This window comes from Drosophila subpulchrella, unplaced genomic scaffold (assembly GCF_014743375.2).
Source record: "Drosophila subpulchrella strain 33 F10 #4 breed RU33 unplaced genomic scaffold, RU_Dsub_v1.1 Primary Assembly Seq354, whole genome shotgun sequence".
NCBI classification, from domain to species: domain Eukaryota; kingdom Metazoa; phylum Arthropoda; class Insecta; order Diptera; family Drosophilidae; genus Drosophila; species Drosophila subpulchrella.
The window spans coordinates 9996318-10023805 of record NW_023665577.1 but is presented as its reverse complement, the minus strand read 5'-3'; the positions used below and the strand labels follow the sequence as shown (position 1 = coordinate 10023805).

The following is a 27488-nucleotide window of genomic DNA, read 5'->3' as shown; positions in this document are numbered from 1 at the left end:
ATACAAGTTTAATTGAAAAGCTAACATTTATTTGGTAACTAAAGCTAATCATCCCCCTCATCATCGTCGTCGCTGTCGTCGGCCTCATCATTGTTGCCCTCCTCGTCGTCGTCTTCCTCGTCCCAGTGCTTGATCTTCTTGTTCGTCATGAAGTCTTCGCGCAGCACGTTCCATTCGGACTTCTTTTTACCGCTGGAACCCTCATCCTCGTCGTCGTCATCCGTTTCTTGTTCCTCTTTTTTTACCGCGTTGTCTACGGCTGTGGATTTGGCGCGCTTGCCACTCATCAGGACATCCAGGAACTTGCGCTTGTTAATGTTGTTGAGCACGGCATCCTGCCGGCTGTCCAGCGGGCCCGCTTCCTCTAGCTGCTGCTGCAGATCCTTCTGCTGGATGCGCACGGCGTTGAAGAACTGCACCACTCCGCGGGTGGCCACTTTGCGCAGCGTTCGCTCGCGCTCCATGTCCCGGAAACTGGGCTTCACCCGCAGCTGGAGGGGCACATTCTTGCGCTGCTGTTTGGTTAGCGTGGCATCCAAAGCCGACACCTCCGGCTTCTCATCCTCGTCCTCGTCCTTCACCTCTGTTTTCTCGATCTCAAAGTCGAATCCCGGCTTCTTGGAGGCCGCGGCTTTCTGGAATCGCACAGCCGCCTGGCTGTTTTTGGCCCTGGCCAGCACTGTTTTGTTCTGGGTCTCCGGCTTGGTGGTCTTCAGCACTTTCAGGATGGAGTCCGCCCAGCCGGCGTTGCCCTCCGCCTCGTTGCCGGAACTCTGAGCGCCCTCGGAGTCGGATTCCCCCGCGGAACTGTCGGCTGCAGGAGCAGGAGTCTTCTTAACACGCTTCTCAGTCAAAAGGGCCATTTTATGCAGCCAACAAGTGGATCCAACTATAAAAACAAAACGAGCGTGTTTCACGTTTTTAGGGATGGGAGTGTTGAGCTTATCAGGTTGCACTATCGGAAAAACTATCGATACTAACTAGTGAAGGTTAAGCTAAAAATAATTTTTTGTAATGTGTAATTAAATATAAGTTACTAAAAAATATATTTCTTAAAATTCAAAATATTTTAAAGTTTTTTTGTGCTATGAACATGGAATGTACTTTATTTAATTCTTTTGCCTAACTTTAAATTTAATTTTATATATAATTATTAATTTATAAATTATTAATTTAATCACTTATCGGTTGTCTCCGAACTGGACCAAGTTCGATAGTCAATACATCGATAGTGCCATCTCCAATCTTGTGGTGGCGCGAAGCGGCGGAATTTAGTGAAAATATTTATTTGCGAAGATGGACCTGAACACTCTGCTGCAGCGGGCCCAGAACCTGACCAATGAGGCGAAGGCGGAGTGCGAGCTGCCCGCCGTGGAGCGGACGCTCCAGCAGGTCCTCCAGGCCACCACGGAGCTGCACTCGCGCGTCACCCAAACCGGCGGCAAGGAGATCCAGGCGTGAGTATACAATATGCAATGGAACAGAATCCAGAGCTCAAGATCTATTTTACATTCCAGGCACATTCTCCTTGGCTCCAAGGGCGTGGACCTGCCCAAGCTAAACCAGAAGCTGGAGGCGCTGAGTGCCCGGAAAACCTTCGAGCCCCTAGACGTAAAGGCGGACACGGATGTGCGCACCTTCCTGAAGAACGAGCGCGAGAACGCCATCCTATCGGTGATTGAGGACACCAACAAGAATGTGGGTAAACAACCGCATCCCCAAATCATCACTGACACCTCCAATCCCATCCCCAGATCAGCGACTCTGTGAGCAAGCAGAAGTGGGCCAGCATGAACAGCGCCTGGAACGAGGAGAAGACTCGCCTGCTGGACGCCCTGATCGCGCCCTCGCAGAACTTCATCGACCTGCAGCGCCTGCCCGATCCCACCCTCCTGAATCCACACTGCCAGCCACGATCCTGCCTCGATCCGCTGGAACTGGTGTACGCCCAAGAGTTGCGTCACTACAACGAATTGCTGCTGAAGGGCAGCCCCCGGCCCAATCTCATCCAGAAGTTCGCCCAGCTGTCCCAGAGCTTTGGCGACTCCCGGCTGACGGACATGTGGACCCTGCTGGCTTGTGTCACCCAGATAAGCGAGCCCCTGCACAGCGATCCCATCAAGAGCCGGCAGCAAAGGCCGGAGTTCGTTAACCACGCCAAATCCTACCTGGAACGTCGCTACCGAGTGTTCATGTGCTCCCAAGTGGGCGGCTCCTATGCCAGCAACCACTATCAGTTGGTTTTGGCCTATGTTAGCCACCGGTTCAGTGCCCAGCAGACTATCGGACTGGTGGACACCGTGGGCGACCGACCCTTGTGGCCACTGGTCTACTACGGACTGCGCTGTGGATCAGCAGACACTGCGGTTGAGTTTCTGCGCGAAGCGGGCAGCAGCCACGAAGAGTTCGCCCAGCTGGTGGCTGATCGGAACGCGGGCGAAACCAATTCCAGGATAGAAAACCAACTGCGCCTGCAGTACGCTAACAAGATACGCAACTCCACCGATGCCTACAAGAAGGCCGTTTACTGCATCCTCTTGGGCTGCGATGTCAACGAGGTGCATGGCGAGGTGGCCAAGACCATAGACGACTTCCTGTGGATCCGACTGGCCATGCTTCAGCCCGGTGACGCCGCCAGCTATGGCAAACTGCAGTCGCTGATCCTGGAGAAGTACGGCGAGAAGTATTTTAACGCCAGCCAGCAGCCGCATCTGTACTTTGAGACCCTGGCGCTCACTGGGCAATTTGAGGCCGCCATCGAGTTCCTGGCCCGCCGGGATGACACCTGCGTCCATGCAGTTCACATGGCCATAGCTCTGCACGAGTTGGGTCTTCTGGGAGGGGCGCGCAGTGTGTCGCAGCCCCTGCTCTCGATTGATATCATGGATCCGCAGCCCCTTAGACGCCTCAACCTAACCCGCCTGATTCGGCAGTATGTGCAGCGATTTGAACGCACGGACACCACGGAGGCTTTGCACTACTACTACACCCTTCGCTGCCTGAGGGATCCCAAGGGGCGGAACATGTTCCTGGCATGCGTGTGCGATGTGGTGGTGGACAGTGGAGTTTTTGATACCACCATATTCGATCTGATATTTGGCCAGCGGCAGGCCAGTGAACAAGAAGAGGTTAACAGGTGAGCTGGCAGTTTTATTTGCGTTTTAATCAGTCTTAAGTTTATGTCTCTCTTGCTTTCAGTGGCCTCTTCCGCCAGTTTGACTGCCCCGAGTTCGACACTCGCACCATGGCTGCTCTGGTGGCCGACGAGCTGGCTTCGCTGGGCAACTTTGAGATTTCGGCGCGACTCTACGAAATGGCCGGCAAGTATAACTTGGCCTTCAAGCACACCTGCATTTTGCTGGCCCAAGTGGTGCATCTGCCCACGCAGGGCGGATCGCTGAGAGAGCGCCTTGGTCAGGAGGCCCAGAGATTCAGCCAGCTGCTGGCCAGCGACAGCATTGAGGTGGAGCCCAAAATGAAGAGCAGCTTTGTGCTGCTGCAGGATCTGCTGATTTTCTTCAACTTCTATCACGAGGGCAAGCTTAATGCGGCTCTGGAGCAGCTCCGCCAGACCCAGCTGATGCCCAACACGACAAACGATGTGGAGGTGTGTCTGGCCAATGTGAAACGTCTGAGCGGCGAGGTGATCAAGGTGCTGCCCGACGTCATTGTGGCCGCCATGGACATCGCCCAGCGGCAGTACAAGCAGCTCAAGACTGGAATGGCCGGCTCTCTGGAACAGAGTCAGATGCAGCAGCTCCGGCAGCGGGCCAAAGCCCTGTCCAACATGGCAGCCACCATGCCGTATCGCCTGCCCTACGACACCAACAGGCGACTGATTCAACTGGAGCTGGTGATGCACTAGAATAAAGGTACTTTAAGGCTACTTCATTAGCATGAAAATGAGCTCTTCTTCCTCGTCGCTATCTGTTGCAGCCTGTTGTCCCTCCTCAAGCTGCTGAATTTTAAGGAGGGCAGCTGCCAATTGTTGTTTAAGGTCAAGGCAGTTGGAGCAGGATTCCTGGGACCTACTCTCCTTGGAGCTAGAGCAGGATTCCTGGGACCTACTCTCCTTGGAGTTTTCCTCATCGATGCCAGAGTCGTCGCTCTTGGAACAGGGTTTTCTTCTCTTTGGAAATGATTTCCTACCCTTGTGGCCCATTCCCAGGGGATCATCGCTTTCTATTCCCAGATTGAACTCTGGAATAGCGTCCTTTTTAAGGTTGCCTTTATTATTGGGCAGGTAGTTGCGGCGGAAGTGTCTGCCGCAAATGAAAAGCCACTTGTTGTCCACTGTTAGGTGACATATATCCATCCACTTCTTGCGCAGCTCGGGATCCGTGGGAAAGAAGTGCAGTCTTTCTGTTGAAGATCTTGATGGGCAGCCCCTGACGCTACATTTGCGTATAATGGGATTCTTCTCTGGTTTACTACTATGGTGCAAAACCTCGTTTCCACCTGGAACGATGAAGAGAAAATGTCTAGGTAGCTTCTTTTGGAGATTTGGAAGTGAATCTTACCCAAAAACAGCGTGGGAATTGCCCAGGAAAACACTTTGGTCTTGCCAAGACACTGGGTCTCAAAGTGACGCCTACACACCCTGCTATTAAACAAGTTTATGTCTTTGAAGACCCCAATGTTCTCCATCCACTTTTGCCTGATAACCGGATTCATGGGTAGCTTGAACATAGAGCTTCTGTCCTGCTGACCACTATCATAACAATTGGTCACAATACAGCGAAGATTTCGGTTTTTCATATTTTTCGGGAACCGTTCTTGTTAGGTGAAATTTAGTTGGGGAAATGGAGAAAGCAACAAGTGTTGGTAGGCGTTCCAAAAGGTAAAATCGGGTCAAGATCAGCTCCTGGAAGTTGACCATGAAATGTTATAGCCAAGTTTTAGTTCTATCCGTGAGATTTCTTGTACATAAGTCTACTGTGGAAACGTTGCGAAACTAATTAAAACTTATAAGAATTTTTAAATTGCATGTGCTTCAACAGAAAATTATTCAAATGAGAAAACAAATTCATGTGGTCACACAATAAAGTAGGTTTCAGTCTTAGCTAAGATTGTGGGTGCGTTCACTAGAACAACGTGATCAAGAAAAGGATGAAATTGTTATACTCATAGGTATTACTTGCGTTATGGATCCTGCATTATATATAGTTTGAAAAGAATAATATTAATAATTACAATAAACTAAATGATAAAAATCAACGATAAAGCTTTGGCAAACATCGATATTACCGATATTTAAAAATCATCAATGTTTTACCACCTCTATTGTTTATTATTTGCATTTGATCATTTTACTGGACAAGACAAAGGAAATTTTTTGAAAATCGACTGGAAATGAGCTCCTCCGAAACATCTGCATCGGCTTTCTCCAGCTCGGACACGGCCGCCTTGGAGCGCCAGACGGAAACGGAGCACCCAGTGACCTTCGAACAGATTTGGAACGAAAACCACAGGAAAAAGAGCGTCGATTGGATACGAGAAAATAGCTACAAAAGGGTGTGTATATGGGTTATATTTAAGGAGCCATAACTAAGTTTTCCTCCTCCAGGTTTGTTTGCAATTCCCGGACGACTATCTGCCCCACAGCAATGCCATTAGTGTGGCCCTCAAGGAGCTACTTTCGCCGGAGGAGGTGAAGGTCTTCATCTTGGCCGACACCACATACGGAAGCTGCTGCGTGGACGAGATTGCGGCTGCCCATGTGGATGCCGACAGTGTGATTCACTTCGGGAATGCCTGTCGCAGCAGGGCATCTCGCTTGCCGGTGCTTTACCTCTATCCAGAGTTGCCCCTGGACGTGGGTCTTCTCCTGGAAAAGCTTCAAAGTCTGCGTGAGGAGAGCAAGGAAAGGCAGGTGTGCGTCTACCTCGACATTGGCTACCAGCATATTCACGATGAACAGCTTAAGAAGCGGCTAACAGAGGCCATGGAGCCCAAGAATCTCCTGCTGGAGCTATTTCCACCCATTGAGCCGGATTCAACAGCCTCCAAGGAGCCATCGGACCTCGAGCGGATTTGCATTTTCATTGGCGCCGATAATCAGCGGTTCGCCAATCTCTCCCTGACCGCTTTAGCTGCCGTTCAGTGGCACATCTACGATGGTGCCAGTGGCAGTCTGAGCTCCAAGAATCCCCTCACGGCTCAGTTCATCCGGCGTCGCTATTTCCACATCGAAAAATGTAAGGATGCACAGACTTTGGGCCTGATTGTGGCCACTCTCTCGGCTGAGGGCTATCTAGATGTGGTGGCTCGTCTGCAAACGATGGCCAAGGGCAGAGGCATCAAGACACAGCTCATATCCGTAGGCAGGATAAATCCCGCCAAACTGGCCAACTTCCTGGAGATCGATTGCTTTGTCCTGATCGGCTGCCCTTTCAACAACATGTACGACTCCAAGGAGTACTACAAGCCCATTGTTTCCGTCTTCGAGGCCGAGATGGCCCTGAATCCCGCTTGGCACATGAGATATCCCGAAGCCTATGTAACAGACTTCAACCAACTTCTGCCGGAGGGACGCAGCTTCCTGCCCTTTAATGCGGCTGACATACCAGAAAACGATGTGAGTTTGGTCAGTGGAAGACTAAGGGGAGCGGTCAACGATTCCCTGGAAACGGCAGGAGATCCCGCTTCGCTGGCGCTGGCCACACAGGCCAAAATGGCCTTGATGACCACGGACACAGGGCTCTCCTTTGAGGATCGCACCTGGCAGGGATTGGACCCTGCCTTGGGCCAGACAGAGCCCGCCCAGCTGCAGCAGGGACTTAGCGGCATTCCCATTAACTACACTCATCAATAAAGGGCTAGCACTGTTTGTATAACTGTTAGTATTATCGGTTTACTGATCCTCTGCGGGCGAAATTTTCTTTTGAATTAAACTACAATGTCCAACAAGAGCGGCGGAACCTCTTACACCCTCAGCCAGTACATGGAGGAGCGGATTCTGTTGTAGTCGGGCAGGTTCTCAACGGGACCCACGGCAGCAACGGCCGGGCACCGGTCGTAGATGTACTTCATGGCCACGTCGCGGACATTGCCCACACTCACGGCATCGATGCGCTGCTCCAGCTCGTGCAGCGGGATGCGGCGGTTGTAGCACAGGATCTGGCGACCAATGTCCTCACAGATGGGCGTGGTGCCGTCCAGTTGCAGCAGCATGTTGGTCTTCAGCAGGTTCTTGGCGCGCTCGACCTCGGCCTCGGTGACCATGGTGCACAGGCGCATCCACTCGGTCTGCACGTTGAAGAGCATGTCCTGGGGAGAAGAGACAAAAGCGTTAGAGAAGACATTACATTATATTTATTTAGATACTATGCTTTTTTTAATTGGTAGCCATTCATTAATGTTACTCAAGCCTAATGACTATCCTTTTAAACTTGTAACTCACCTCACACTGCAGAGGGTCGCAGACGAAGTAAATGCCCCAGAGACCGGTGTCCTTGTAGCATGTGTTAAACGACTGGAAGCTGTGGCAGAGGTCTGTGAAGGAAAAATAATACTTAATAAGGATTTCCTCGTAATCTTTAAGGATTACTCACTGTCCTCAGCGCTGGCACGGGCCAGGTTGGAGGCGTTGTTGGCACCACCGCCCTGAGAACGATCCCAGGCACCCACCAGGGTGTTGGCCACCATCAGGGGGATGTTGTCCTGGTCGGTCCAGCCGCAGCCCTCGACGGCGATGGCCACATGGGCCAGGGGCAGGGAGTCGTCGCGCACGCGCACCTCGGAGCCGGTGAAGCGGCAGGGAGTCACCTCAGCGGGCAGCACACTGGCCTCCAGGCCACCCAGGCTGCCGCAGGCCAGCTTGACCAGGTCATCGTGCTTGACGCCGCCGGCGGCGGCCAGAACGATGCGCGAAGCCTTGTAGTGAGTAGAGATGTAGTCGGTCAGGTCGGATTTGCCAATGGACCTAAGGAAATCCAAAGAATTAGCAAGGTTGAATATTTCTAAAGATCGATAGAAATACGCACTGAATGTTCTTGGTGGGTCCCAGGATGGTCTGGCCCAGAGGAGTGCCCTGGTAGGCGGTGGCGTGCAGGTGATCGAAGACCACCTCCTGCAGGTTGCTCTCCACCTCCTGCATCTCGCGCAGGATCACCGAGCGCTCGCGGGCGATCTCAGCCTCGCCCAGCTTGGAGTTCTGGATGATGTCGGCCAGGATCTCGACGGCCTTGGGCACATCCTTGGACAAGCACTTGGCGTAGAAGACGGTCTGCTCCCGGGAGGTGTAGGCGTTCAAATGGGCGCCCAGGTTCTCCACCTCCAGCTCGAGATCGGTCTGCGAGCGCTTGGCAGTGCCCTAAAAGGGGGAGGAAAAAATTGATTACTAGGTTGTTTAAGGACTTAGCTAGATGGACCCACCTTGAAGGCCATGTGCTCCAGGAAGTGGGCCACTCCGTTGTTCTTCTCGTTCTCGGACCTCGAGCCCGCATCGATCCAAAGACCCACGGTGGCGGTGGAGGCGCCGGAATCCTCGCTGGCCACGCGGAGACCGTTGTCCAGCTTGGTCACCTGGGTGGCGGGTATGTTCAGCAGGGTCTTCTGCAGCGTGGCAGCCGACTTGTAGCGCTGTAAGTTTGGGAAAATGGGGAAAACTTTAGACCCAAGTTAAGTAAAACACGAACATAACCTCAAAGTGATTGTGAGAGGTTTCCCTGTAAGAATTTTCCAACTTTTCGTTAGAAATACTTCGGAGCTCTTAAGAACACACCAAAAGGAGACTGTTTATCCCTATTATTAATAGTTTCCACCAAAAACACAGCAGAAACACAACTATTGACAATTACGTAATTTAAATCCTGTGGAGCGTAATCATTGGGTGGCTGGATCTACTCACCTTGACCATGTCAACGCCCCGGATGAAGGAGCGCATGTTCTGCGTCACTCCAAGAACTCGCAACGCCATCGTTCAGTTAATTCGTTTAAATAGCCTATTAACTAAAAAATATTTTAGACTTTTTCGTCTGTGGCCGCGGCTGAAAAACTCACACACACAAACACACGCCTATCGGGAATCGATTTTTATCGAGTCTTCGGCCAATCAGCTGTTTGAGGAAAATACCACAGGTGTGCACACACTGTCTGTTAAAGCAACACAAATTGCTCGGTTTTTCCGGCTTTCTGGCTTTCTTTTGAAATATACCTTTAATTTGGATAGCTAACGAAAAACTCTCGGCCGGCTTAGGTTGCTTGGCCTACTGCTCACCGAAATGGCGGGAAACTTTTGGCAAAGCTCACACTCACAGCAGTGGATTCTGGACAAACCCGATTTGCTACGGGAGCGTCAGCACGATTTGTTGGCCCTAAACGAAGATGAGTACCAAAAGGTGTTTATCTTCTTCGCCAACGTAATCCAGGTGCTGGGAGAGCAGCTAAAGCTGCGCCAGCAGGTCATCGCCACGGCCACGGTGTACTTCAAGCGTTTCTACGCGAGAAACTCGCTCAAAAACATTGATCCTCTGCTGCTGGCGCCCACCTGCATCCTGCTGGCCTCCAAGGTGGAGGAGTTCGGTGTCATCTCGAATTCCCGACTAATTTCCATCTGCCAGTCGGCCATAAAGACCAAGTTCAGCTATGCGTATGCTCAAGAGTTCCCCTACCGCACCAATCACATCCTGGAGTGCGAGTTTTACCTGCTGGAGAACCTGGATTGCTGCCTGATCGTCTACCAGCCGTACAGACCGCTGCTGCAGTTGGTCCAGGACATGGGCCAGGAGGACCAGCTACTTACCCTCAGCTGGCGCATCGTCAACGATTCCCTGCGCACAGATGTCTGTCTGCTGTATCCTCCCTATCAGGTAGGTGATCCAGATCTATAGCTAGCCCTCGCATCTCACAAAGCCCTTCTCTTCAGATCGCCATTGCCTGCCTGCAGATCGCCTGCGTCATCCTGCAAAAGGACGCCACGAAGCAGTGGTTCGCTGAGCTAAATGTGGACCTGGACAAGGTCCAGGAGATCGTGCGCGCCATTGTCAATCTGTACGAGCTGTGGAAGGACTGGAAGGAGAAGGACGAGATCCAGATGCTGCTCTCAAAGATTCCAAAGCCGAAACCACCGCCACAGCGCTAAAAATGCCTCATATTTTTCTACTCCACTAGCTTGTATTGTCCAATTATGTGTATGTCATCTTATTTATGTCGATTAAACCAAGGTTTAAGCTATGTGACTAAGCAACTTAATCTCTAGAAATATAAAACTCAAATTTTTTCATTGAAAAACTTTCTGATTTTACGTTTTTTCCTTTCATGCGCTATTATAAATATTTTACAGATTATAAAAAGTTCCATTTATATTTAGTTGAAAATACTCATTTAGAGCGTTTGAAAATAATTGTATCTATATTACTTATTTTAAATATACAACCTAGCTAATTTCTTAAAAATTGTGTATATTGTATTTAATCTCGTCCATCGATTTTACAAATACTTCGCCTGACCCCTAGAAAACTTGGTGTTGAGTATCTTGGCCTTGTCCACAATTTGCTTGGTTTGATTCTTGTCGATCTTGTTGAGCTTCAGGTCCACATCCCTGCTGAAGGGTCTTCGCTCTGGCTTAGAACCCGAGGCAGCCAGTTCCTTTTCCTTAAAAATAATATATTTAAAATCAATAAAAAACACACTAAGAATAAATTTCTTTCCAACCTTTTCCCTCTGCTCCTTTCTTAGCTTTTTCTGGTGCAGCTCCACCAGAGACTCCTCACGTTTGTGCTTCTTTTTGTGTTTCTTGGCCATGCTCTCCTGTTCATCATCGCGCTGCTGCTCGTATTTTAACTGGGCCATCTCCTCAAGTTCCTTGGAGCTGAGGGATTTTGGACCAGCTGCAGCCGCAGCCGCTTCACTCTGGGGCGTCTTTGTCCAGGAGGATCGATCGCTGAAGTCAGGTCGCTCCTTTCCCTGGTGGAAAGTGCGCTTCATATTGCTGAGGGCGGCAAGACCGCTTTTTAATCCCACATCCGGCAGTTCCAGCATCCACTCTTCGCGCACTTCTTGGTCTGTGGAAGTACCCAATCCTCCGCCCTCCAGAGCTGCCAGTTTAAGGGCCAGAGCACGCTCCTCTAGGGCCACTTGGCTGGCGTTTGGTAGAGGGCCAAAGGTGCCAGCTAGATCATCATCATACTCTGGTTCGGCATCTTTAACAGACGACTTTTCCTGAGCCAAACTGCTGGGCAGAATGGGTCCAATCATGGCCTGCGCTTGTGGTTTCGGTTGGATCTCCACTTCAACTTCCGATTGATTTGGTTTTCTCAAGTGCGGTGGCAGGGCAGGACCGAAGGCATCTTCGCTATTTGAAGCCACATCTGGAGAAGGTACATTCAACAAAGCTGGAGGTTGCGGATAAGTCACTGGCTGCTCCTCTTCATGCTTGCTGCGCTTTTTCTCCTTGTGGCGACGCTTTTCCTTCTTGTGCTTTTTTGACTTCTTCTTTTTGGACTTGTCTACTTCTTTGCTATGCTTCTTGTGCTTCCGTTTCCGGTGTTTTTCATCGCTGGAGGAACTGCTGTCACTACAACTATCATCGCTGGACATGATCTGTAAAGAAACATTTATAAATTAAAACAAGCTTTTAACAAAAAGGCTATTTATAATGGCAAAATTAAAGGGAATGATGAAATTTCATTGCAGAACCACTACGGTGTTCCTCTGCTAGCGACATGCTCCAGTCCCATCAACTGCCTTTCTAGATTCGTTCTGAGATCCCCAAGAAAACTCAGTTCTTTGGCTTGGGCTAAACATATATTGCAGTTAACAACTTTAAAGCTTAAAATTATGTAACGAAATGTAGCTGGAAGGGGCAACTTAGTCGGTAGATTGGCAGCCAGGGGATTAACCCAAAAAGAAAGCTAAACAGCGAATGTTTTCTGGGCCTTGCGGTAGCTGTAGACCAGGGATTTGAGAACGCCTGCGCTGGCAATGTTTTTGATCGATTGCGTGACACTGCTGCGCCACACAATGTCGTTGACGGACGCCTGGAGTACCTCGGGCAGCTGGGAGGCCACGGACAGGTGGTTCACCACCTCGGCGTAGTCGCCCTTACATGCGGCATTCCGCTCCAGCCGATTCTTGAGCTCCGAGGGCAACTGTCGCAGGTGATAGGATGTGGCCGACGAGGATTTGTCCTGCTCGAAGAGTATGGTTGGATTCCGGCTTCCCGGCTCGTGGCCCTTCATATTAACAGCCACATACTGGGTGAGTTGACCCAAAGACGGTTGGTACAAGGCAAAGAAGTCGTTGATTTGCGGATTAACGATGTTGTGCACCTTCTGCTTGTTTTCCCCGAAGATCATGCGGAAGTCCCCTTTGTAACTCAATCCAGCAATCGTGTGGAAAAGTCCGTAGGCGGTGAACTTCTCGGGTAATAGTAGCAGAGCCACTTGCAGGGCGGACAAAAGATTCCTGTCCAGTGCAGCCTTCAGGGGCGGATTATCCGAGGGATTCACCAGATTCGTCACGGGTTTGTGCAGCCTGCCAGCCAGATAGAGATGCCGCCAGTCCAGCAGATCCTCCAGCAGCTGTTCCTGTGACACCACTCCATACTTAATGGTAAGACCCACATCCGCCAGAGGCACCAGAGTGTTGCAATAGACGCCGGCACCCAAGCGCTCCTGGTACTTGGCCACAAAGCCCGCTCCCAAGAGCCTCAGAGCGGAATAGTGATCAGGATGGCGGTGCAGGTTCTCGGCATGGAATCCCTGAGCATCCCTCACGCAAAATACCAGATCTACAACGCTTCCCGGCGCCGGACGATAGCCATTTCCATTGCCCAGTTTTTCATAGCCCTCCTGCTGCTTAACGCCGGATCCGTAGGCGAACATATAGCTCACGCTGCCCAGCGGAAACCGCGCCACCGTGCGCCTGTACAGGTCCATCATCTTGGGGGTGGGTGTATCTCTAAAACGGACTTAACTTAGGCTCAATAATTACTTTTTTAGCACGTAACTCCGTTGCTTCCGATGGAGTAGCTGCTTCTTCTTCCCGCTCTTCGCTTTCTGCCGGTGGCAAGGAGGTGTGTACACACTGGCAATCAGCTGGTAAACAAAGATATATTTTTGGTGGCTATTAAAATTTAATCAAACTATGTATACCATAATTAAGATAATGATTATAGCATTAAATATATAGTAATTAAACTTATTCGTTCAAATTTTAAATTAAACTATTCTTCTTCATCGACAGAAAGAGTTTCAGCTAGAAAATAGCTAAATTATTTATAATTTATTTTCAATATGAAAGGGAAGGTAAATTCAAAGACTTAATTCAATTTAAATTTAGGATCGAAGCAGCTTCTGTCAGTATTTGAACATTACGAAATCTGTATTCCAAATTCGACTAAATTTTAGAATACGTACCTCCTAATATCGATTCGATTCGATCGAATTCGGTCAGCACCGTGTAGTGCTGTATAGTGTTCAAATTTCGCCGCCGGTAGTGTTGACAAACTCCAAATTCTAGCTGTTGTTATTCTCAAAAAAGAAGAAGAGAAGAACACGCACATTTTATACAATCTGTAAAAAGAAATAAAAATTTATACGAAAAGAACACAAGACACAAAAGATACAGACATGCCGCGACCCCCGAAAAGAGCTCACGTGGAGGCCAACAAGGAGCAGGCCCAGGTAGATCAGCAGCAGGAGGAATCCCCTCCAGAAGACGTCGAGGCATTCACAAACGTGGGTAGAAATTCTAAATGGATTATGGTTTTAAATATATATCTTCGGAACTGATTTTCCAGCAAGCGTTCAAGAACGTAGTGGGCGCCACAAGGGCGGCCAACGCCTTTCCCCAGGGAAACGCCCGCGCCCTCTATTTGAGCTACCCGGGCTACGCACGTGTCATGGACGACCTGTCCCAACGGGTGGTGGGGCTCATCGGAAACGTGTTCCAGGCCAAGGAGATCAAGGGCGACATTAAAAAGTAAGGTTCCAACGATGGTAATTAGTATATTTCTATACATTTTGATAGTATTTATTGGGACAATAAGTATAGGATGGAATGCCACCTCTTGTTAAACAAGTTTTCTATAAATGATCCCTTAATCTCAGCCCCTTAAGTCAAGGCAGTCAGGTATAGGCATCCGTATAAGGATACATATCCAAGGTCTCTAAAATATCCAACAAATATTTAAAAAAAATGCTAATAATACTCTAAATGCCTTCTCCACATAGACGCCAACTGGAAGAACAGTTTGAGATGGTGCAGGAGTGCAACGACATACTGTTCGAGCGCATCACCACCAACCTGGACATCAAAAGCGGTCTGCGCCGGAATCCACAGCAGGTGCTGGAGGCCCAGGTGAACGTAATGAGTGGCTCCACTTCCGCAGAGCCAGCGGTGGCTTCTCCACAAACCCAGGAGACTCCGAAGGCGGGCAGCTGGAACAGGACAACAGGAACACCGCAACGAAGCATGGTCTCCGCTCGTCTTTTTACGGCCAAAAACATTGTTCGCCCGCAGACGCAATTCAAGGAGCCAGTGGACAACAGTGCCCAGAATCCCTTTGTTCCCAGGCTGAAGGAAAAGCCCAATTCTCTGAAACCGCTGGCACTACTGCCCGAATACGATGATGCAGGCAATATCCAATCCTATTTGCATCCCTACGAGTTCGAGCTGCTTAAGTTCCAGCCTCCGGCAGAGCAGCTCCAAAAACAGAAGCCAGTGCTTCCAGCTCTGATGGCAGACACCGAGCTAATGGTGGTGAACACGACTGAAAAGCTGCAGCAGGCCTTGGAGGAATTAAGACAAGCGCCCCAGATCGCCATCGATGTGGAGCACCATTCGTATCGCACCTTCATGGGCATCACTTGCCTGGTGCAGATGTCTACTCGCAACAAAGATTATATTTTTGATACCCTAATCCTGCGCGATGACATGCACATACTGAATCTGGTTCTCACGGACCCCAAGAAGCTAAAGATCTTGCACGGCGCCGATTTGGACATTGAGTGGCTGCAGCGGGACTTGTCGTTGTATATTGTCAACATGTTCGACACGCATCGGGCAGCTAAAGCTTTGAACATGGCCAGATTATCTCTGGCCTTCTTGCTCAAGAACTATCTCGACTTGGATGTGGACAAGAGCCTGCAACTGGCCGATTGGCGGATGAGGCCACTTCCTCAGCAGCTAATAGACTATGCGCGTCAGGATACACACTTTTTGATATACGTATATGAAAGGATGACAAACGATCTGCTGCTGCAGCAGAAGGAACCAGGACTGCTAAACAGCGTCTATCAAATGAGCACGGAAGTGTGCAAGAAGCGCTATAACAAGCCTCACATCGGGGCGGAATCCCATATGGACTTGGTGCGGAAAACGAAGCGTTCATTCGACAACCGCCAGCTGTACGCCCTTCGCGGAATCTTCGAGTGGCGCGATGCGACTGCGCGGTCAGAAGATGAGAGTTATGGCTACGTGCTGCCCAACCACATGATGCTCCAAATCGCCGAGAGTCTACCAAGGGAGATGCAGGGCATCCTGGCCTGCTGCAATCCCATTCCGCCGCTGGTGCGCCAACAGCTGCACACGCTCCACCAGATTGTCCTGAAGGCGCGCGATCAGCCGCTGGTCAAAGTGAGTTACCCAGCGCTTTCAAGCAGCGCCTGCAACTCGCTGAACGTCGGTGCCTATTCCGAAATGTTTTCATTATCTATTGATTGTAACTAACGTTGAAATGAAGAGTATATCTCGACTTCACCACTTAGTCTAGTTCATTTTATGAATCTAATATTATCCAGAAGACTGAATTTAAGTTAGCTTGAGACCAGGCGGTGTCTAAAAATTGCGTTCAACTCACAAAGAGACTTATGTCTTTGATACTTTGTCTATTTTCTCCAATGATTTTCACAGTATTATTTAGTTGTGCATGATTTGGGCTGAATGCCTGGTAGCTTTAGGGTTTTTCAGAGCTTTTTGGCTTATAAATCTACTATACTTACTATTGCAGCCCATTTTGGAAGCCCGCAGCAGCACACAGGCAGCACTGCCGCCCTCGACCAAAGATTTCAGCAGCAAACTCTACTGTCCGCACGACTTTTCGCATCAGGACGAGACCCGCGACGATCTGCCCACGCTGTTAAAACGCAGTACTGCTTCAGGGAAACTCGAGCTGCCCAGAGAAGAGGAAATTTCCAAAGAAGATCTACCTATTGTGGCACCAGCAATGGCTCTGTTTGACAAGCCAGCCAAACGCACCCCAGAAGAGGAGCAGCAATGGGCCCATCTTCGCAAGGAGAGCCAGACCCTGCGCATGCCCTACAAACGCTATCTTGCCATTCTGCCGCTGATGGAGCAACTGAAGGCGGATCAGGTAGCCAGGGAGCGCAGTGAGCTGCTTAAAAGGCGTTTGTGTCCAGCGGCACCAGCTCCGGAGCAGAACATCAAGCTGGAACCACATGTCATCAAGCAAGAGGACGATGCCATGTACTCCGTGCCGCTAAGGGAGCAACTGAAACGCAAGCACCAAACAAACGGCAAAGCGGATGCGGATCAGCAGCCGACCACCAGTAAGAGATCTCGCAAGGATGAAAACACTAAGCCTATAGATAAGCCAGAAGGGCCAGTAAAAGCCGAACCCGCAGTAGTAGTTCATGAGGTTCCAGGCGAAAGCGATGATGAGGTCGTGGAAGTTCCCATACAAAGGCAATCCACAGAGCCACCGAAACCTCCGCCAGCACAGAGCAAGAAGCAGCAGAAGCGAAACCAGTTTCAGCGCGGTTTTAAGGCCAAGAATCGAGGAAATCATCCGCAGAGCTCCAGCCAGCAGGTTGCCCAGCCCAAAGCCGAAGGTAACTTTGACTACAAGAACGTGGACTTCCGGCAATTCAAGGGAGGAGCGCAAAGAGCCCGCGGAACAGAAATCAAGCAGAATATTCGCGGCAAGGTGAGTGTAAACATATTTAGTCTTAACCAAATTTGTATTTCTATCACTTGGATATTACTTTGAATATTGATTTTGCTTCTGTAATCCTTGAAACTATACAAATCCAGTGAACTCAGCGATACTAATCATTTATCCCTGAATTTTTTTTAGAACCGACCCAACAACCGCAACAATAAGCAGTTCAACAAGCTTTTTACATTTAGTAATGTAATGAAAGATGGCAAAAAATAATAAGCAATTGTGACGAAAGTCTGTTAAATATATATAATGGAAAAATATATATATTTATGATGTGGACTTAACAGAAAAAATTTAAAAACCACCATAATCGATGTAGACAATTGTTTATTTTTGTAAGTTATAAAACTATAATTTTTATTTCGCAATTTCTTAAAATATTACCTATTAAATAACAACCGTAACTATTTATTAAACTAGACTATCGGATATGTTTTTAAGGTTCGGTTTAGAGTGATAAAATGGAAAAATATTAAAAGTCATAAACAGATTGTCGTGGAAATTGTCATGTTAATGGATTTTATCCGAGTTTTCAATTTAAAAATGCTGCACTTTGCATTCTATTTGATAAAGTCCGATATTAAAATTTCTAAATGGCTGGCGTCGCGGTTTATCGAACTTTTTGACATAATTGCTCCATTAATTATTTGCTTAGGGATGGTTACTTATTTGGAAAACATTGAGAAGGTAATACTATTCCTGCGCTAGACAGTTTTTGTTACGAGGGTCGCTAACTGAAGGATGTTTTATGGTTTTTGGGGAAATATTGACAACCGACGAAACATTGACTAAAATTACAAGATAAAATTCTAGCTAGCATTAGCTAAGTTCTTAAGTAGGACGTGGAAAGTGAGTTCCTGAAGCTCTAGTGCTGGCTCAATCTGCCTTAATGTCAAGCTTGAACTACAGAGTTTTGAACATTTTGTCGCCCTCGATGTCCATGCAGTGTTCCACAACCGCATAGACCACCAGCAGTCGTCGCTCCACCCCTTTTTTATGCTTATCCGTTATGAGGGGATAGAGGGCATCCTGTTTGGACAGCCGATCGATGATTTCCGTCAGCACGCCGCCGGAGAAGACCTGCAGGCGGTCCCACGTCGACTTTCGCAGGCTGGTAAGGTAAACATGTGAATATTTATAGGTATTTCAGTAGATTAAAGTCTTACAGGCAGCATTGGTATAGTGGCGCCAGGATATCCAGGTGATCCTTGTTCGGATTGCCAAAGGCCTTGCCATTGTCGATGAGCACCACGCGCTCTTCCCGTGTCTCATAGTGGTGTCGATCCCCGTTCTGAATAAGATAGTCGAAAATTGCCGCATCTATGAGGTCCAGCAGGCGAATTGTCTCCATTTTATTTTTTAACGACCTAAAAGGGCATTTTTTAGTTCAAACTTTGTAAAAGTAACGTGCAACTCACTTGCAGTAGGTCATGTCGTCCTCCCAGGGCGCCCTTTTGTCCTCTTTATAGGTTCGCTGCCACGGTGACCGCCGCTTGGCCATCGTTCCCGGAACAATATATATAAGCACACCTTCGATATTGTGCTTCTCATCGCCGCAGACAGTCTCCTCCTCGTTGCAGTAGTGACACTTCCCAAACAGGCAGTATGTCTCATTGCCGTCCTCGTTCGTTTCGATGTTGATGGTTTGCTGCAGTTCCTGATCTCCATTGGCGTATATCTCCTTTTTTAAGTTAACCACTCGACCCACCACGATGGGCGTCCATCGAAAGTCGAGCACGGCGCCCAGATAGAAGGCATATACCTCCGCAGTGTGCCGATCCTTGCCGCTGTACACCATGCCCTCGATGACCTCATCCCTGGGATACCATTGCGGCTTGAATATCACCTTCTGTTGTTGCGAGAGGCGCATCAGCAGCTTCAGTTGGGTGCCGCGTGCCAGATTGCTCACTCTGGTAATCGGTTCGCGGCGCATTGTTTCCAAAAGCTGGCCCATCGAGGAGTCGTACAGTGGATAGACCTCATTTTCGTGGGGCCACTGGAAGGAATGTGTAGGTGTGTTATTAGATTGAGTGTTGATTGATCCGTTTGGATACAAAAAAAAGAATAATAGGCCGAATAAACAAATCGTACGCAATACAAAATGTATATATATTCACACATCTCAACAATGTACGTAATAGGATTTTGCGTGCGGGACCTCTGAACCCACTGACTCACCCAGTTGGCAATGTCCCAGAGGACACTGGCGTTCTCGTACGGCGCCGCCTTGTAGTTTTTGAGCAGCTTGTTGCGGAACATGAAGAAGCGCGGATTGCGATTGAGGTAGTTGGGCTTCAGGTGGCGCATCTTGTGCCGGATCATGTTCTCCAGCGCCCGGACGCTGGCCAGGTGGCCCTCCTCGGCGCTCAGGTAGTACATGAAGTAGAAGTTGGCACCCAGCGCCAGGCCCAGGAGACTGGCCACGATGCCCACGATCACGACGGTGCGCTTGTTCATCCTGCAGCCTGGGCGATGGCCTATTTATAATATTACGTATACGCAGCGGCAGCAGCACTGGCAAATTGCTCAATTCTAGCCGAAATGTTGATATGGCCGGGCTGCCGCAGTGGCATGCTGCTGTTGTTGCTGTTCTTGTGGCACTTGCTGCCGTTGTTGCTGCTGTTGTACTGGCAATATGTGCTGCACTTCTTGCAATTGTTGCTGCTGCTCTGGCAATTGTTGTAGTGTTTCTGCTGATGTCGCCCTTCCTTTTGCTGTTTTTTTCCTCTTTTTTTTGGCAGACATCGGCTAACAACTGTTCGCATCAGTCCATTGTTTTGTAAATTAATTGTGGCCGCATCTGAAAGAGTGTATACATTAATTAAATTGTCGGCAGAGTGCAGAAAGAAAAAGAGTCCTGTTCCGGGTTCTAATTAATTTAGCTCACCTACTGCAACAAGTTAATCAGATCCGGTTGTTTACAGGCGATGACCCCAATTACCCCCGAATTCTTGGCAAGTGGTATAGGCGTCTCAATGTTTCCGGGTTCGGGGCTTATCTTATCATCTAATTGGCATAGTATATCCACTTCTGAAAAATGGTGGGAAAACTTCTTGATAGTTGAAAGGGACTCTGCTCTGAGTATTACTTTCTACATAAATAAGTAGAACTAGTTTGTATGACTAAAGATACATAAGTTTCTGTAACCCACATATCACATCCGATCCTGGTTAACCATCTGAAAGATGTAGATATAAGATATGAGACATGTCCTCTTCCTTTCAGAAATAGTGCTCTGTACAAACTCACCCGATTGTTTACAAGCGCAAAGTGACCTCTTTCGGATTCTTGGCCACAATTGCCCAATAAATCGTGTGCTTCCTCTTCTGCTGCTGCTGTTTTAATTGGCCGCCGCCTTGTTTTTGGCCAACATAATACATATAGCCACATCCACGGGCCGAACTGCACGCATTCAAAAACGGGAAACCTCTGCGGCACTGATTAAAACAAAGAATTCTGCCGCCGCACTTAGTTCGCCTCTCTTGTTTGGCCGATCGGGTATAAATAGCTTTTGTTTATGTCGGTGAAAATGGGAAAAACGTGCACTTTTCACCGGTGCAGGAAAATCACAACAAAAAGTGGAACGCGAAGTAAACAAAAAACAGCTGACGGCAAACAGCTGCAGCCCTGGTCAAAACGTGCCACCGGCAATCTGGCAACGCCCGCATTACCCGCCAAATTTTGTTTCAAAAAATGTTATAGTGGGAATTAGTTTATATCTGAAAAGAAATCTTTATGGGTGGGCGAAAGTTATTCAAAAAATAAACTCCAGCAAAAGGTCAAGGCATGAAGTTGTAGGGAATGGGGAGAAAGTGCTTTCACATACTTAAGTAATCATAAACACCCACACTGGCAAATTGCACAGATGAGCCCATGCGTATACACTGCAAGAATGTTTTAGTTTCAAATTATAACCCTAAATGTTAAATATAATGTAATTCATACGTAACAAATTTAAAAAATTTTTGAATATCTCATATTTTGTTTGCAGTTTCTGCTAAATTTTTTATGTATTACTATAAGAACCGCATATTCAAAAATCACAAAAATTATTTTGTAACAATTCCACAATCAAAATCCTAACACATCACATCTTAAATTCTAAATAGGTTTTTATTTCTCATGGAAAAGAAATAATTTATTTCCATTTATAATATTTGTTATCCGTTTTTTTAAGAGTGTATTTAGCATAGTTATTTTTTTCCATCACTGGGGATAGGTTCGGGAGGGTTCACCTTGCTTTGGGATTCCCGCAGGAGCAGAGCGCATAAACTGCGCCCACTCTGGGTCCGGAAGAAAGGAGAAAAGTCGAGTCGAGGAGAGGAGAAAGTCCCCGGCCACATATGGCGCAAGAGAAACCGACAAATGATAACGGCACTCGAGCAAATAACAATAAAGGATGAAAAGCACGAAAATCGAGTAAATGAAAGAAATAATGGTGTTGGGAATGTACAACAAGCAACAAAACGCATGAACGTGTATCCCCCAGCTTCCTCACCCAGCACCCTTTTTTTTTCTACCCAAAAACACCCAATTTTCCTCCGCATTTTCCGCCCCCCGAAAATTCAAATGCCGATAGCATCCGCTGGCACATTTGTTCTTGGTCTGGGAAATTCAAAGGCGGTTGGCGCCCAGTAAGTAACACCCTCAGTGTCGACACATTACGATTACAGTTAAATTTAGCCCACAGACATATTCACTTGCAGAATGAATTTAGTAAATACTACTTTGAAAAAAAATGTATTATTTTTTAAGTATTAACATAATACAATATAAAAAAAAATATTTAACATAAAATTTTACTGTATGTAAAAGTTTGTCCTTAAGCCTACCACTAAAATTTATAAAACTGATGTTTATTTTGTAAGATTGACTTGAATCTTAAGTTAGTTATTTGCAGTGCATATAGTGAGTACGAAAGTGCCAGAAAATATTCTGCTCGCTTTTGCTTTCATTGTTTTGAGGGTTTGCTCGTGGGTTTGTTTGTTTGTCGTTTCGCGTGGGGTGCGTTACACATATTGAAGTAAGCCAATTTCAGAGTCTCGTTTGTGTTGCCAAAGTTAATCATAAATGAACCTGCCGAAATGCATACGCTGAAGCCATTTAAGGCGTCAGACTGAAGGTTATTTCGAAATGTAAATCTTTGAATATATTTATGGTTGTGATTGAAATCATATTTCACAGTCTTAAGCTCTATTTTTATAAGATGATATTTAAATTCCAAAAAATATAACCCTTTCTGTTGAGTATAAAAGCCCATTAATATCCGTGCATTACCAATTAATATCAATTAGCCATCCACTCCCAATCCACCGGCTCAGCCAAGTGAAAAAGGGACATAAACAAAACTAAACAATTCAATTAGGGCGCAAATTGTGGAAAGCAAAGGAAGTACAGTATTTAGTAACTGGGTCAAATGTCGCTAACGAGCAATGACAATTACAAAGAAACAGAAGTCAACTGCCCAAAGCTGACGGATAACTGGAAGGAATCAATTTCTATTCTAAGAAGGGGATTCCCCTTGTTGGGTGTGCAAGTAATGAGCTTTCAAAGTAGTAACCAGAAAAAGGGAGTTTATTTGGACGAAAAAGTTACGAATTTAACGAGAATCGATAAGATAGGAATCTTTTATTTTTATATACAGAACGGTAGCTATAAGAAAAAACTATTCAACTTAAATATAATTAATAATTAATTAATTAAATGAAGAATTGCATTTCCGTTACAAAATTTAATTTATTTCAACTCTTTTCCTGTGCTCAATCCCTCAAGCACCCTTGACAATCATAAAATTAACACGAAATCTGCTCCAACATAATTAAAATTTTTATTGCCCTTTTCACATTCAACTTTTTTTTTTATCCCGGGGCATACAAGAGGCTGCGAAAAAATCAATTAATTCATACACCATCCCAGATGGCAGATGGTGAAGTTACATACACCGCGTCGTGCTAATTGCCCATGTGCCCCAATTCCTGTTTATGGGAGCTGTTTTTGTCTGTCGCCTCTGGATGGCATTTTCCTTAATGGCCGCCGCTCTTATCTGGCCTCTCATGCGTTTTGTAATTAATTGGCAGACATTTCACTGCCGTGGAATGTTGTCATAGGTCGCTCAGCAAGTGCTGGGCAAAAGCGGAGGGGTGGTTCGACCTAATGATTAATTACAATTTAATTTGTTTGTCATTTTGCTTTAACAGCGAAGTAGGAAATATTTTCAGGACAATGACAAAGTGTCCTCCGAACTCCCGAGGGCCTCATTTAAATTTCAACATTTGTTTGCCAGACGGTTCGCGTCTAATAAATCTGACTGCCTCTTCAATTGAATATGTTTGCGGTAATTTTAATTGAATTTTGTTACACAATACAACGCGAATCCACCTAATTAATTGTTTTTTGTTGTCCCTCCTTATTTTTATTCGCTTTTATATTACGCGGTTTTTTTTTGGTTCTGCGACTTTGTGTTTGTTTGCTTGGCTGCCAAAAATATGCTAATTTGGGCTTATGGTAATGCTTAATGAATAGGCCTATGAATTATGGGCGCACACAAGATTTTTCCTTATCTTTGGGACCAATTTTTAAAGTATGTGTATTGTTTTAAATTTATATATATAAAGCTAAGAATCAACGTATACACTTTGAAGTTACTACTCAAATTTCTTGTCATAATGAAATAAATTAAAATGGTAGTTACTAAACATTGTTCGACCTAAGTAGGTTAACATTTTCAAAAGAAAAAGTCGTCTCCAAGGAAATCTTTGTTTTGGTCTGAAAGCAAATCTGTGGAGATTTTGTGAGACAAATTTTTAATGTTGTAAGGCACTTGGAAGAAGAATAATTTTTGTTAGGATTTTTTTCTGCCTTCCGTTGCTGCAACAAAAAGACATGAAAAATGGGCAACAATTTTGGGGTCCAACGTGAAATTAACTCATTCGTTGTGGCCCAGAATAACAAAAGACACTCGCTCACCACACACTCACACACGCAGCCGTAAATAGACGTCCATAAGGTCAAGCAACGTCATTTTTCAGACGGCCAAACAAAAAAAAGTGAAATAAGGACGAAAAAAAAAGGAAAGTAACTCGGCTTCAAGTGCCGCCACACGGAGAATTTAATGTGTCAGAGTGTTGGGTCTAGTCATTGTGTGTGTGTGTGTGTGTGTGAGGGTTATGTGTGTGAGCCAAAACACATGCTCGGCCAGGAGGAAAATATAAACAAACGCCCACGTAAAAGCTTCGCGCTCCTTTCAGCCCGAAAAACTATGCCACGAAAAAGCTTGGTGCGTAAAGCTCAGGAGCAACAGTTTTGCGAGAGAAAGAGCGGGGGAAAGTGCAGCACGGCAACACTGGGCATTCTATTTTGGAAAAGAGCGAGGGCTCTCTCTTTCTCGCGGCGGAGCAACAGTTATGGTTCCTCTCTCACCCTTCGCAGTCCCCGGACAAAGTTGTTGTTGCTTCGGCTGCTACTGCGAGAGCTTCACCTGAAAGCTGTTGTTGTTGGGGAATTGGAGTCAATGGAGCGAGACTACACTTTGCAAAAATACTACAAGATTTTATTAGGGAATTGTTATAATTAAGCAAAACCACTTTTTATCTATTACAAATTGCGGGGAAATTTTCTAAAAATACTCAGAGAGTATTATCTGCATATTCGTTTAGTTTTTCTTTATCCTAACATTTAAAAGCCTTAAAATTATAAATATTGCTAAGCTATTTTTAATTCGTTTGATTGTCCAACTAGTCGAATTTGATTTGCCTAATCTCTAGGGCTAAACTTTTTCTTTTACATGTTTTATTGTATTACCAATGAGCTTAGAACTAAATTTAAAATCAATGTGTTTTATGAAGTAAAAAAAAAACCAAGTTTAAATTTACGTGTGGTGGAGTTAGGACTGTCCACCAAGTCGTATACGCAATTTTAAAAGCCATTTGTAATTTATTTATATACATTGTCCTTTGTTTTTAGATTTCCTTTCCTACTCTTGATTATCTGATAATTCAATATTTAAATTCGAATAATCTAAAGAAACAACCAACTCATTTAACCTTCATTTCATCCGTTACTTTACGAGCCTTTTTTCCAGTGTACCCAAGCAGTGCAGCCCTGTTGCTGAGTGAGAGTGTGTGAGTGAGCCCGATTTGGGCCTCCCAGGACCTTCTGGTGCTTTTACTGCCTTTGGAGCTGTTGCTGCTGCTGCCGTTTTTAGCCAGTGCCTGGATTGTTGTTGGCGCGTTCACAACGCGTCTGGAGCGCGATTTTCCCACGTTTTCGGTTCGAGCGTTTTTTTATGTGACTGAACTGACTAAAGCGTTCCCTTTGTGACCCTCGTGTGCTAGTTGGTAGTTGATAGTTGGTGTTTTTTTTGGCCATCCACGAGCGGTCGTTACCAGTGTCTCGGAATGCAAATAAACGAGATTTCGCCGAGCTGGCAATGCATCTTTTATGGCTGCCATTAAGCTGCTAACTGGTATGTTTGAGCATATAAGCCGCATAAAGCTGACTAATTGTCTGGACAGTTTTTGCCATCCAGCCAGGGTCTTTTGATTGGCAGCCACTCTAGATCGCATTTCAATTACTCCTGGCTTGCACAATTTTTCGATTTTCCAAGCAAACGAGCAATCTGCAATCGAAGGATTCAAGGGGGTCGCGGTCCTTTCACGTATCCTTCAAGGTGTTCAATGTTTAGTGTTTTGTGTCTGCTATCTGCCTGGCTTTCATCTTCAATTTCCGTTGCGCATTCGCGCGTACTCGCTGTCAGTCGCTGGCATTGTTGTGTTTGCCGCTGTCTTTGCCTATAAAACACCGAGAAAATTACAACTTATTGAGTTGCAAAGCGCGGTGAGCATCAAACCGCACACTGGAGAAGGCAGCCCGCAAAAATAAGCAGGCACACAGTCGTTAACCCGAGCAGACTCACCGTGCCCCCGGGAGTATGCTACGTTTTTTGTCAGCTTCCAAATGGGGGATGGACAATCGGACACTGAGAAACATGTGGGGGAATCTAAGTATTACCCACTCTACTGCTTATAAAAATAACAGAAATGTAAAACATTTTAATACATTTTGAAATTTCTAGTTTGAAGCACCTTAAGACGTATACTTCTAGTATTTTTGCTTTTCTTTATATTGTATTTCTGCCTTGAAAAACGGCTAGTTTAAAAAAAATGTATAATAATTCTTTCGAAATTTTTTTTTTTTTGTATAAAATATTTTTATTTTAAATACAGTTCTATTTTTTAAATACTTTCAAAATTATTAAAGCTACACAAAGAAAACTCTGACGTTCTCATCTGAGTTGAAAATCTTCTTAAAAATATAACGACATTTTTAAGATGAAAATGTTTTTATTTTGCTCGAATCAAGTTGAATTGGCGGTATTAGGTACATAAACTAATAGATCAGTCCTTAGTGTATACTTATCAAAAAGTTGTTAAGTAAACTCAATTTCACTTTTCTCTTCTCAGCATATCGTTCTAATATTGATACCAAAATGTACTTACACGGTTTTTAAGAACGAATGTTCTCAATTCAAGAACAATGTTCTCAATTCAAGAACTATGTTCTTGGATAGTTTTCTCTGTGTAGATAACCTTATAAAGAAGTATTTTATAGTTTGCGGTCACAAATTTACCATTCCCAAGGTCCGAAGTTAGAAAACTTCTTGTTAAAACTAAACAGATTACAAAGCATTAAAGTAATATAGTCCTTTTTTCCTCAGTTTATGATTGGAAAGCACATCTTTCCAAGTCCAAGTCTTAAAATAACTTAAAATTTTCCTCCGTGTTTTTCTCCCATTTGCATTCTCTGTGCGAAAAAGCATCTGCACCTATCTGTGGCCCATGGCCGAGCGCTACTTTAATTCATCTGTTCGCATTTTACGAGCCACCCGCGGCTCACCACCACCTAGCCACCCCTGAAACCACCTCCCACCACCCCCCGCTCTTACCAGGGCCAATCACAGTGGGTCAACAGACAGCAGACAGTTGTAGTAGAACGAAAAGCCGCAGTCGTGGGCGCCAGCACGTGCATGCATGAATTTGGATGCGGGTTTGTGGGTGTTGGCGAGTGTGCGAGTGAGGTCCTTGGTCTTCGTTCATTGCAAGGATAGCTCCAATATGGACCTGTGGCGTTGCCAGACTTGTTGATCGTTGCGCCGTGCTATTTCACAAGTAATTTCGGCCCGCTAAACATTATATTTGAGGTAATGGCCTTAGCTCATCGATTTACGATTCGGTGGGGGGTCGGTACCAAAAATGGAATATTTAATGGAATACCTGGGCGGATTATAAAGGTTATGGTGGACTTTTTTTATACTTCAAATTCTTATGATGATGACAGTTACATAGCTCCCCTTGGCATTGAGATAGAACACTGTCCTAAAAAATAAGTGTGTTTTCGATGGGCTGATGTAAGGAAGACTGAGGATTTCTCTGAAATTGGTTTTCTAAGTGAGGGAATACATAAATATAAATATAAATACTTTTTATTTACAATAAAAATTAATTTTAAATATTTTATTCGATTAGAGAAGAAATTCTGTTAAGAAAATATATTAAATGTTTAGATAGATTATAAAAGGAAC

At 46.1% G+C, this 27488-nt stretch overlaps 10 protein-coding genes across 12 annotated transcripts; 4 read left to right on the top strand and 6 right to left on the bottom strand.

Annotated features, from left to right (window-relative positions):
* Window position 1: 1 nt before the first annotated feature.
* LOC119560633 (RRP15-like protein) lies at window positions 2–935 on the bottom strand. The gene has a single exon (XM_037874184.1). The coding sequence runs from the start codon at window positions 861–863 to the stop codon at window positions 45–47; it is 819 nt and encodes a 272-aa protein (XP_037730112.1). The 5' UTR covers window positions 864–935; the 3' UTR covers window positions 2–44.
* A 309-nt stretch (window positions 936–1244) lies between these two features.
* LOC119560671 (nuclear pore complex protein Nup93-1) lies at window positions 1245–3906 on the top strand. The gene is made up of 4 exons (XM_037874244.1): window positions 1245–1457; window positions 1518–1698; window positions 1755–3136; window positions 3199–3906. The coding sequence occupies exons 1-4, from the start codon at window positions 1297–1299 to the stop codon at window positions 3863–3865; spliced, it is 2391 nt and encodes a 796-aa protein (XP_037730172.1). The 5' UTR covers window positions 1245–1296; the 3' UTR covers window positions 3866–3906.
* Window positions 3865–4966, bottom strand: LOC119560672. The gene is made up of 2 exons (XM_037874245.1): window positions 4521–4966; window positions 3865–4458 (listed from the first exon to the last, which is right to left on the bottom strand). The coding sequence occupies exons 1-2, from the start codon at window positions 4756–4758 to the stop codon at window positions 3884–3886; spliced, it is 813 nt and encodes a 270-aa protein (XP_037730173.1). The 5' UTR covers window positions 4759–4966; the 3' UTR covers window positions 3865–3883.
* Window positions 4967–5281: 315 nt separating this feature from the next.
* On the top strand, window positions 5282–6836 carry LOC119560917 (2-(3-amino-3-carboxypropyl)histidine synthase subunit 2). The gene is made up of 2 exons (XM_037874619.1): window positions 5282–5514; window positions 5567–6836. The coding sequence occupies exons 1-2, from the start codon at window positions 5353–5355 to the stop codon at window positions 6812–6814; spliced, it is 1410 nt and encodes a 469-aa protein (XP_037730547.1). The 5' UTR covers window positions 5282–5352; the 3' UTR covers window positions 6815–6836.
* Window positions 6828–8997, bottom strand: LOC119560916 (mitochondrial-processing peptidase subunit beta). Its single transcript, XM_037874618.1, has 6 exons — window positions 8852–8997; window positions 8377–8583; window positions 7986–8314; window positions 7554–7924; window positions 7403–7494; window positions 6828–7269 (listed from the first exon to the last, which is right to left on the bottom strand). The coding sequence occupies exons 1-6, from the start codon at window positions 8918–8920 to the stop codon at window positions 6925–6927; spliced, it is 1413 nt and encodes a 470-aa protein (XP_037730546.1). The 5' UTR covers window positions 8921–8997; the 3' UTR covers window positions 6828–6924.
* An 85-nt stretch (window positions 8998–9082) lies between these two features.
* Window positions 9083–10189, top strand: LOC119560921 (cyclin-C). Its single transcript, XM_037874625.1, has 2 exons — window positions 9083–9812; window positions 9869–10189. The coding sequence occupies exons 1-2, from the start codon at window positions 9225–9227 to the stop codon at window positions 10082–10084; spliced, it is 804 nt and encodes a 267-aa protein (XP_037730553.1). The 5' UTR covers window positions 9083–9224; the 3' UTR covers window positions 10085–10189.
* A 57-nt stretch (window positions 10190–10246) lies between these two features.
* On the bottom strand, window positions 10247–13026 carry LOC119560919 (GPALPP motifs-containing protein 1). The gene is made up of 3 exons (XM_037874623.1): window positions 12937–13026; window positions 10657–11544; window positions 10247–10596 (listed from the first exon to the last, which is right to left on the bottom strand). Exons 2-3 carry the CDS (start codon window positions 11539–11541, stop codon window positions 10432–10434), a joined length of 1050 nt encoding a protein of 349 aa, XP_037730551.1. The 5' UTR covers window positions 11542–11544; window positions 12937–13026; the 3' UTR covers window positions 10247–10431.
* Window positions 11730–13020, bottom strand: LOC119560920 (phosphatidate cytidylyltransferase, mitochondrial). The gene has a single exon (XM_037874624.1). The coding sequence runs from the start codon at window positions 12882–12884 to the stop codon at window positions 11856–11858; it is 1029 nt and encodes a 342-aa protein (XP_037730552.1). The 5' UTR covers window positions 12885–13020; the 3' UTR covers window positions 11730–11855.
* Window positions 13027–13312: 286 nt separating the features above from the next.
* On the top strand, window positions 13313–17330 carry LOC119560914 (exosome component 10). 2 transcript variants are annotated; one of them, XM_037874616.1, is made up of 5 exons: window positions 13313–13682; window positions 13745–13926; window positions 14178–15582; window positions 15956–16891; window positions 17042–17330. In XM_037874616.1, exons 1-5 carry the CDS (start codon window positions 13575–13577, stop codon window positions 17120–17122), a joined length of 2712 nt encoding a protein of 903 aa, XP_037730544.1. In that variant the 5' UTR covers window positions 13313–13574; the 3' UTR covers window positions 17123–17330. The 2 variants fall into 2 exon arrangements, with proteins under 2 accessions (XP_037730544.1, XP_037730545.1); XM_037874617.1 differs by lacking the exons at window positions 13313–13682; window positions 13745–13926 and adding an exon at window positions 14020–14109.
* Window positions 17236–20488, bottom strand: LOC119560918 (glycosaminoglycan xylosylkinase homolog). Of its 2 annotated transcripts, none has more exons than XM_037874622.1 (7): window positions 20159–20488; window positions 19998–20087; window positions 19797–19939; window positions 19088–19709; window positions 18328–18905; window positions 18076–18276; window positions 17236–18020 (listed from the first exon to the last, which is right to left on the bottom strand). In XM_037874622.1, exons 4-7 carry the CDS (start codon window positions 19364–19366, stop codon window positions 17813–17815), a joined length of 1266 nt encoding a protein of 421 aa, XP_037730550.1. In that variant the 5' UTR covers window positions 19367–19709; window positions 19797–19939; window positions 19998–20087; window positions 20159–20488; the 3' UTR covers window positions 17236–17812. The 2 variants fall into 2 exon arrangements, with proteins under 2 accessions (XP_037730550.1, XP_037730548.1); XM_037874620.1 differs by having other exon boundaries at window positions 20061–20087.
* Between the last annotated feature and the right edge of the window lie 7000 nt (window positions 20489–27488).